The sequence below is a fragment of the Sinocyclocheilus anshuiensis genome, unplaced genomic scaffold (assembly GCF_001515605.1).
Source record: "Sinocyclocheilus anshuiensis isolate Anshui unplaced genomic scaffold, SAMN03320099.WGS_v1.1 scaffold1002, whole genome shotgun sequence".
NCBI lineage: Eukaryota > Metazoa > Chordata > Actinopteri > Cypriniformes > Cyprinidae > Sinocyclocheilus > Sinocyclocheilus anshuiensis.
The window spans coordinates 162,533-172,695 of NW_015536514.1; the positions used below are offsets into that span (position 1 = coordinate 162,533).

The 10,163-nt window shown below is 36.9% G+C and overlaps 1 protein-coding gene across 6 annotated transcripts in view; it reads left to right on the forward strand.

The window, feature by feature from the left end:
- Nucleotides 1-10,163, forward strand: part of hdac4 (histone deacetylase 4) — a 260,575-nt gene that overhangs the window by 156,192 nt on the left and 94,220 nt on the right. For 4 of the 6 annotated variants that reach the window (XM_016491248.1, XM_016491241.1, XM_016491256.1 and 1 more), the window contains 3 exons: nt 1,751-1,901; nt 4,633-4,753; nt 7,868-7,986. In XM_016491248.1, coding sequence (XP_016346734.1) covers nt 1,751-1,901; nt 4,633-4,753; nt 7,868-7,986 — 391 coding nt within the window. Of the gene's footprint in view, nt 1-1,750; nt 1,902-4,632; nt 4,754-5,063; nt 5,179-7,867; nt 7,987-10,163 lie in introns of those variants that run through there. The other 2 variants (XM_016491273.1, XM_016491282.1) reach the window with 2 other exon arrangements.

The following is a 10,163-nucleotide window of genomic DNA, read 5'->3' on the forward strand; positions in this document are numbered from 1 at the left end:
ATTCAACTTTTAATGCATTTAAATGGTCATTATTGTAATGAATATTATATACCAGTAGATTTTTTATAAATAGTTTATTTTATATATGAAATAAAATCTATTTAAATAACATTTAATTTAATGATTTTTAATATATAATTCATAAAATTTACTTTTCAATTTATGTATTAGCAATACATCACATAAAAAGTACTTTACACTGATTGTCGCAATGCATTGACCAAACACCACTTTTCCATTTTTATTTTATTTTATTTTACCAATCAGATTTTTTTCAACATCAACAAAAGGCATCTTTACACTGCAAAAGTGGAAAAGAAGCTGAATCTGACATGGCTTGTATGTTTATTTGTACAGACTGTTTAATGCTGCTCAGGTGCATAATAGCCGATAAATACTAAAAAAAAAAAAAAAAAAAAATTATACTGTAATAGTGATTATTAATGTTAATTAATATAATTTTTTTTTGGGGGGGGGGAAGCATGTCATCCTTGAGATTGGTTCGTGTCATCGCTTATTTCTGGTCTTAGATGGCCCAGATGTGATGTGAAATGGTGGTTAGACCCATGCATATTGATGAGGTGAGGTAGATGGCATGGTTTAAAAAGCTCCAGTTAGATATGTCAGAGCTTTGTCTGATGAGGAAGAGTCTTTGCGGTTCGATAGACGTGCTCTCCACTCCAGCGTCATCACATCCTCCAGCCCCGCTCTGCCAAGTGACAGACGCCCATGACTCATCGCCGGTGATCTCCCAGGATCTGCAGAAAGTGAGAGGAAAGACTTATATAACCAAAAAGAGTAGTATCGAGGCTGGATAAAAGCATCTTCTTAAGTAACTGCTTGCTTACAGACTAGCCATGAGCTTTATTAGACCCTGTGCCAGTGTTAATGTGATTTAACTGACCAGAATCACCGATATCCACTCAGCATCCAAGCATCAGCTGTATGCGTCTCTGATATTACCCATCATCACAAGCCAGTAATGGATGTGACTGCTGCTGAGCAGAATAACTGCAGAAGTGGAAATGCAGTTAAAGGGAAATGTTAGACGCAATGGCTGCATTTACAGAGCACAGTGTGAGAGAGATTACCAGCGTCTTTAAACACTCATTTTAGTCAGGGAGCTGTTGAGGTAATTGCTTATGTTAGTTTCATTTGGAAAAAAAGTGGAATGTTGCTTTTATGCTACACAACAAGACATCGATAAACACATTCAGGAACTGCTTTCTTGTATGATGTCGGTATTTCCAACAATTGCATCTAGTTATTGGTGGTACGACTTTGGTGTAGTCGTGTCAATGTAGAGTCAATGTGAAATGCTGTTTTCATCTTTTTACTACCATAATCCGATTGGTAAAACTGTAAAAAAAAATAAAAAAATTATAATAATAATAAATTAAATAATAATAATATAAATGTAAAGAAAAAGGAGTCTCTTATGCTCACCAGGGCTTTTATTTATTTGATTAAAAATAAAGTAAAATCAGTACTATTGTGAAATGTCATTACAATTTAAAAAGCTGAATTTGTATTTATGTTTTATGTATATATTTGAAATAACATGCACCGAAGAATCTTGCACAATAAAAACAGAATAATGTTGTGTTTAAAAAAAAGGAGTAAATAAAAAACTTATTTTGATGAATTTATGAGGACTTTAAGACAATTGAAATCAAGGTCCACTGTATACATTGTCCACATTATTCACTTGAATAATGTTTATGTGCGTGTTCTTTTTCCTCCCCTTCAGCATCAGCAGGACCTCCTGGCCGTGAAACATCAGCAGGAGCTCCTGGAACACCAGCGGAAGTTGGAGCGCCATCGTCAGGAACAGGAGCTGGAGAAACAGCAGCGGGAACAGAAGCTCCAGTTACTCAAAAACAAAGAACGTGGCCAAGAGAGTGAGTGAAAAACTAATTACCTGACTGCTACACATAAAGGTCTTTGATTTATTAGGCTAATCAGCACTGTGGCATGGATGTGTGCCTCAGCATTATAATTGCTTTTCATAACCAAAATTAAAAACTTGCCTGAAGTAGTCAGTTTTCAGTCAGTAGTCAGCAGTCACACCATGTTAGACCACATATCGCACCACTCATGTAGATGATATAAGTTTGAGTCTGACCTGCATCACTTCTTTCTAACCACCTGTTTTCCTTCTAAAATAATTTTCAATAAAAAAAACTAAATTTTAAGGGTGTTTGCTCATGCAAAACTCATTATTAGAGTAACTATGTGGTTTCTGTTTCTTCACTATGACTACATATACATTGCATGTAAATTTGTTTGTCAGTTCGCCTTTTAGTGTTCAATCCTGTTCTGTACACGCACAGTTCAGTAATTTACAGGAGTGACAACCGCATTCTACAACCGTATTGACTCCTGATAAATTCAGAAAAAAACAACAACAAAGAACAAGCCCATAATAAACTTAAATCTAAATGCATTATATTGAAAATAAGCTACTGCTTTAATTTATTAACTCCAGAAACTGGATCGCTTTATGATCTAAGCGCAAACAAGAAGCAAAAAGATGCTTAATTTGTGTTGCTTATAATAAGTGGACATGGCAACCCTTTCAAGAACGTGTTCTGCAAAGTAGCCTTCCAAACATGAACAAACAAACAAACAAATTAAGGGCATTCATTCCCATATTTATATGCAGTTTTCACTCCTGAAACAGTAGCCATGTTTTCAGCCGAAGTTGCGAATTTAACTTGTGTACAAAATTGCAATATCGCATAAATCTTTTTTATGAAAAAAGCACCAAAAAAGTTTCCATCCAGCAAGACGAAGAGAACAAAATCGTAACTTTCTGATAAACTGCCATCAAATATCACTACGAAAAAGGTAATTTGCTGCAGTATGAGAAGTCACTGTGGGTCTTTTTCATATACAGTATAATAAATTAGTTGTACGTCAGAGTGCACACACGAAATGCAGTAAATGCAGTCATATTATCTTGCTGTGCAACGTTAGTCCGGTTATGCCATCCTATCGCGCAAAGTCACATTACTTTTTTGATGCACATCAAATAATTTATTTGGTAAATGCATTTCCATTCTGGTTTATGCACGTTTTCCTGTTGGATAAAAAAGTTAACCGAGTTTTTTTTCATGCACATTTAAAGTATTTATTTGCATCTTGGTGTTTACTAGGGCTGGGTAAAAAATATCGATATCTCGATATTAATCGATTCTCATTTTTACGGAACGATATCGATTCTTAAATCCCAAGAATCGATTAGTCTAGCCTGTTTTCAGTTAATGGACGGAACATTGAAGGGCACTTCCCATCCAATATATCGCAATAAGCATTGTGCTTTGGTACTTTTAATATGAAACAAAGTCTCAGATTTCAAATTCTGTCCATTGCATTGCAATATTCGAACAATAAATGCCGTTTTGGCGCTGTTTAATGTGGAGTGACAGATCGCTGTAGAGCCTCAGTTCAACAGCGCGAGGCACACGTGAACTGATCATCTCCTCCACATTAATGCCAGTTTCAGCACAAAATAAACATGACTAAACATCCGAAGGTAAGTTAAAAGAAAGAGTACAACTTTACAATCCATATCCTGTCTCATGTAATCGCTCAATCAGTGTTTCCTTCGCGCAAAGAAGTCAACATAACGTCTTGTAAACAATGTCACGTAATGTTACATTTACCTCAGAAAAACATATTTGGTGACCATAAACTCATTAGTGAGATAGAAAAATAAACTGTAGGGAGGGGCATTTTGCTAAATATATGCACCATATAACATAATGAGAATCGAATCGAATCGTGAAATTTGTGTCAAAACCCAGCCCTAGTGTTTACGTTGATTGTTTTTTTTAATGCGATATCTCAAAATGTGCATAAAAATAGGAGAATGGGAAACATAGCTAGTGTGCGTGGCCTGTTAAGTCTGTGGTAGTTTTTGGCAAAACCAATGGTCTGATATCTTATAAGATTATCAGTACAGTACAGCCGGTCTATTTTTATCTGTCACTGTTGTCGTTGACACGGCGGTCACCTGTTGTTTGCGAGGAGTGCGTGTTGTCTGGCGGCGCAGATGTGTGCGTACACCAGCGACGGCCTCTGGGGACATGTTTACAGACGATGGGAAAGGTGGTAATTGAAGGAAAAGCTGTGAGAATTCATCCATCTGATGCGTTTCTTTGAGAGAGGGAATAATAGTGAGAAAAAAGACGTCTTTGTTTAACCGTGGCGGTCTCAAGGGAATTGGAATAGAGAGTTTGCACTCTATTTAAGACCGGATAAAGGGGTCGTTCCTCAGATGTGAAGAGATATCTGAACCGAGTCTGGCTGCAGTGGAAGAGCGGTTTATCGACACCAGAAAACAAGTGTCAGCCTTTGTGGTCGTGATCAATTGGGCACTGTTCGATCTTCTCAGTCTCAGACTATTAAGAGTTTTTTTAAGAGCATTTAGAAGACGAAATTACAGCACTGCAAATTACAGGGTTTAGAAATGGCGAAGAAATTGACAGTCACAAATGCATAAAACCCCTTCCCGAGGCTTTTAGAGAGATCTAGCGTTATAGCGCGGCTAGAGGCTGAGAAAATGCCATTAATGTCCCGCTGCTTGACTGTTTGTGATCTTCCTGAACTGTGGGCTGTGATCGACAGGCGCTGTGGCGAGCACTGAGGTGAAGATGAGGTTGCAGGAGTTCGTCCTCAACAAGAAGAAAGCGCTGGCCCAGAGGAGCCTCAACCACTGCCTGCCCAACGACCCGCGCTACTGGTACGGGTGAGTATCGCAACCTGATCGGTGCTGATGTTTCAGACATCTTACAGGTCCTGTTTACATCTGGTTTTGACAAAGCAGTCATTTAAGACAAAATTGCATGCAGTTTACAATTAACATTAACATGCAGCTTTCTGGTTTTGTGAAGTAAATAAATATATGATATATTTCTCTGTGCGTGTGTGTGTGTATATATATATATATATATATATATATATATACACACACACACACACAGAGAAATATAACATATATTTATTTATTTCACTGTTTGTGATCTTCCTGAACTGTGGGCTGTGATCGACAGGCGCTGTGGCGAGCACTGAGGTGAAGATGAGGTTGCAGGAGTTCGTCCTCAACAAGAAGAAAGCGCTGGCCCAGAGGAGCCTCAACCACTGCCTGCCCAACGACCCGCGCTACTGGTACGGGTGAGTATCGCAACCTGATCGGTGCTGATGTTTCAGACATCTTACAGGTCCTGTTTACATCTGGTTTTGACAAAGCAGTCATTTAAGACAAAATTGCATGCAGTTTACAATTAACATTAACATGCAGCTTTCTGGTTTTGTGAAGTAAATAAATATATGATATATTTCTCTGTGCGTGTGTGTGTGTATATATATATATATATATATATATACACACAGTATAATAATATAAAAAAATACTAAACAGGTTTACACAAGTCAAGTGCCTCACTTGTGAAAAACTGATTTAAAAAGAAATAAGAATAAGAAGAAAAAAACATTTTAAATTAATAAAAAGCCAAGTGGAAATTAGAGAAATTATTTTATTGTATTTTATTTTTATTTATTTATTATTTATTTTATTTTATTTTCCCTGTAAGAAAGAGATTAATTTGCTGTGTTTTTTGTGCATATTTATGACAAACAGTGCAGGTCAGCTGCACCTATTACAAAAAAAATCTGATTTTTTTTCCCCTGTAAGAAAGAGATTAATTTGCGGTTTCTTTGTTTTGATTTTATTTTCCCTGTAAGAAAGAGATTGATTTGCTGTTTCTTTGTTTGATTTGTTTTTGCATATTTGTCAGCTGCACGATTTATTTATTTATTTATTTTGGTGGGCTTTAATTTTGTATAATTTTTTATTTTATTTTCTCCAAATGATGAGCACAGTGATTGATTGGCAAGTGAGTAGTTGTTGTTCACTGCTATCTGAGATGCATCAGGACAGATTAACATTTACACTATGAATATAGTGTCGTCACAAGTGTTTTAACTAGCTCTGAATGTGGTTTGAGTGACCGAATACTGAAGTGGTTCGGACCTGTTTACACCTGTATTTAGCGCTGTGATCAGATTACCTAAGACAGATCTTAAAAGCAGATCAAAACGAAGCTAAAGATCCACATGCTACACAAGGCTGATGCCAAACTTCAGAGTGTAGTATAGTGGTTCGCTTGCAGCTGTAAGCCAAAGTAAAACCATGTTATGTAAGTTTCTACTTTGATTGATTGACAGCTTTGTTTCTCCCTTCACCACACAAAAGATGTAGCTGTCACCTCTGGGTTCTTGAAATATTTGAGCAAATTTTGATTGGGGAGCTTGTCATGTGTGAAAGATAGCGGTGAAGAGGAGGCGTGTGTCAGTGTGTGAGGGTGTGGATGTGAATAGGAGTGTGTTTGTGTGAAAAACTCACAATCCATCAAACCCACCTTTCACACTCCTCATCTGTGAGGCTCGGAAAATGGAAAGAGAACATTCCTTTTGAAAGAAATGTTCCAGGCTTTTGCATTTACATACTTATGAACATAAACTACTATTCAAAAGTTTAGGGCCAATAAGATTTTTTAAGAATTAAGATTTTTTTATTATTATTTAATACTCACCAAGGCTGCATTTATTTGATCTAAAATACAATAAAATCATTAGTAGCAGTAGTAGTATCTCTGATTTATATTTAAATGCATAAAATGACATTTATTCCTGTGATGACAAAGCTGAATTTATTGAATTCATAAATATTTTTGTTTATTAAATAATATATGTTATTTAATGTATATTATTTTTTTATTTGTTTACTTAATTTACTTGTTTACTTAATAGTATAGTTATTTGTAAAATGTATTTGTTTAATAGTTCTTTAAATTAAATCTAATTATAAGATATATTCACATTCTTGTTACGCATGTAAATTTAATGGCTTTATCTAGAGCTGCAACTACCAACGTTTCTGATAATCAAGTAATGTCTTAAAATTATTTATTTTATTTTATAAATTTATTTTTCTGCTAAATTATTTATTATTTATCTACTTTATTTATTTATCTTTCTTTGAATTAGCTTTTGAATTTTATATTTTTTGAGTTCTTTATATCTTTAATTTCAATTTAATTTAAAAAAAATACACTTTTGTTTTGTAACAATGTAAAAACTTGACTTGTCACTCTTGTTCAATTTAATGCTTTCATGCTGAATAAAATACATTTCTTTAAAAAATAAAAATAAAAAATGAATACACTTTTGTTTTGTAACAATGTAAAAACTTGACTTGTCACTCTTGTTCAATTTAATGCTTTCGTGCTGAATAAAATACATTTCTTTAAAAAATAAAAATAAAAAATGACTGACCTCAATCCTTTGAATAGCAGTGTATGTTTCATCCAATTGCTTCCTTATTTCCGACATACTGATTACAGCATTTGCACTAGGGTTGACTGAGAGTGAGTCATTTCTGTAGCTTGCGTGTGCTATTAAAACAGATCTGGAGCTCCTGGCCTGTGTGAGATGGGCGGACGGTGAGCCAGATTAAATTCTTGGGTCTGTGGGGAGGCCAGCTGACCTCAGATGCCCCGCTGCAGTTGTCTTTCCCGTTTAGAAGGAGCAAATCCCTTTATTTTTGCAGAGCTTTGATGGGCTGGAGCTGATATTTTTGAGTCTGAAAGTGTGTCATACTCAAGCATGTTTATTTGTAAACAGAATAAACATGCTTGACTGCACTGAGGCATTATGGGTGATCTGAGTTTGCATTCCCATTAGTTGGCAGAAAGCGACTAATATATTCACGCTGCTGGGAATGGTGAGCAGCTGTGTGTGGAAATGTCTAGAAATGCACATATTTGAGTACCTGTGTGTGTGTTTGTGATTTGTTCCACAGGAAAACCCAGCACAGCTCCCTGGACCAGAGCTCACCACCTCAGACAGGGATTTCCACTTACAACCACCCGGTGCTGGGAATGTACGACCCCAAAGATGACTTCCCGCTCCGCAAGACGGGTAAAACTAAGCCTCTTCCTCTCAATGCGTCCCTCCCTGTCTTTTCACTTTCACTAGGGTTGCTTACACCCGTTCAGGTTTACTTACTCAGAACTGGTTCCAAAAAACATGGAATAAACTCTGTGACCTTTGCTTCCATTGACGTTCGTGGAAACCATTTTTTCCTTCTGTAGATGCAGAAGCCGTTTTTTCACACTCACACACAACTATAAAAGATTGTGACATTCAATGGCTACAAAATGTGGAGCAGTGTTTCACATCGGCGGCATATCTGCGGCATATTCGCCGATACCGATATATCTGCGACAGGCTCATATCGGCCGATAAAATCGGCAAAACGATATATCGGTCGGGCTCTACTTATGAATGTACTTTATTAATTTACTTAAAAACTTTTACAAATTCATTATTTAATTGCATTTTAAAAAAAAAATTTTTTTCATGTTCCATTAAAATTCAGAAGGGAAATATACCGAATTGTTATGGAAAGAAATGAATAAATAGTGCTTTTTGTTTTGTTTTGTTTTGTTTTGTTTTGTTTTGTTTTGTTTTGTTTTATGAACATGACCAGAACAAGTTGTTGACAAATTTTTTTTAGATGCACGTAAGGTCCAGGTAACATTGCTTAGATGTACTTGATGGCATTAGAGAGTGCTATCGGTGTCTCTCTCTCTCTCTCTCTCTCTCGAAACATTCTGGAAAGTTTTCTGCTTTTGAGGAAAAACGTCCATTAGGTTTTAGGAGGTTTAGGTAAAGACATTCTCTCTGACATCTGCTGTGTGTTAAGAAGAGCTCCAGTGTCTGTGGGCTGGCATGGGTCCTGTGCCCCCTGCTTCAGCATCACTGTCTTCATTATCGGGGCATTCCTGCAGCAGAGTTATGGAGAAGGAGGGTGGCCCAGGCCTTAACCAGAACTGTTTGACTCTCGCTTTCCCTCTCAGGACAGGCCCGAGTCTGTTTTCACACGTCTCACCTAACCTTCGGACATCTGGAACCTTGGCTTTTGGCAGCTGCAGGAAGTGTTATGTTGTTTTAGGACAGTGAAGTCTGCTAGATGTCCAGTGCCATGAATGCTGCACAGACGGTTGCTCTTCTGGATTTATGTCATGGTTTTCTGATAGTGGTGAGCAGTGTTTTGGGCTGTTATATGTTACAAGTTGCGTTATCGAATTGCTGTTCTCAACGAGTAAAGTGACGTTTGACTTGTGTAGTTATTTTGATCAAATAAGCACTGCATATTACATACTCGTATATTTTTTTTTCAATCAAATATCTAATTTAGTATCAGTTACTGTATGTTTTGTATATGTTCTGTATGTTTATGTTTATGTTATGTAATAAGTAATGCAGTATTTTAGCATGCTACTTTTACAAGTAACATCCTCCAGCAGTGGTGTTGACGCTTTCCTTTCTACGCTAAGTGTGAATGTATGGTGTAAGTATGTGGCTCAGCGAGAGCTCTTTTGTTTCTTTCATGCGTTTCTCCTGCAGTGCTGCGAGGCTGTGCTCTTCTGACCGTGTTCGAGCAGGCGGGAAGGTCACAGAGCTGACATTTTGCGCAGAGCAGTATTGCAGCAATCGTGACTGTTTTTCGGTGACTCATTCTTTCACATGTCATGCAGAAAGTGTTTTTTCTTAGAAAATCTGACTCAAAATTCATCGCAAACAATTACTTGCTGTTGACAGCCTTGGGGCAGTGAGTAAATGACTGTCTGTTATGCCTCACTTGAAACACAAGTTGCTCTCATTTGATCAGAAATAGGACACTTTTACAGAAAATGAGTTTGAGACGTCGCACAAAGCATTGCCGTTGCTCTTCTCATTTGTACACCATATGATTCGCCTCCAGGTTACATCGAAATGCTCTTCACATTCATGTTGACACGTCAATTTTCGCTGGGGAGTTTACAGGATTAGAAAGCAGAGGATAGAGAAATCTGGGAAGGAATTGAGCTTGAGCTTTAAACACAATTACACTAATCAGCCTGGAGGTTGCAATTTGTGACCTAATACCTGCTAATAAGAGCTGGGATGCAGGCTGTAAAGGACAGAAGAGTGCACAGGACTGTGCTTTGTTTCTTGGGTAATGTTTAGTGATCAGGTCTGGTAACCAAAAGCTGACAAATCCGTATGCAAATCCAAACGGTTGTCTATTTGTTTACAGTATGTATATTTTT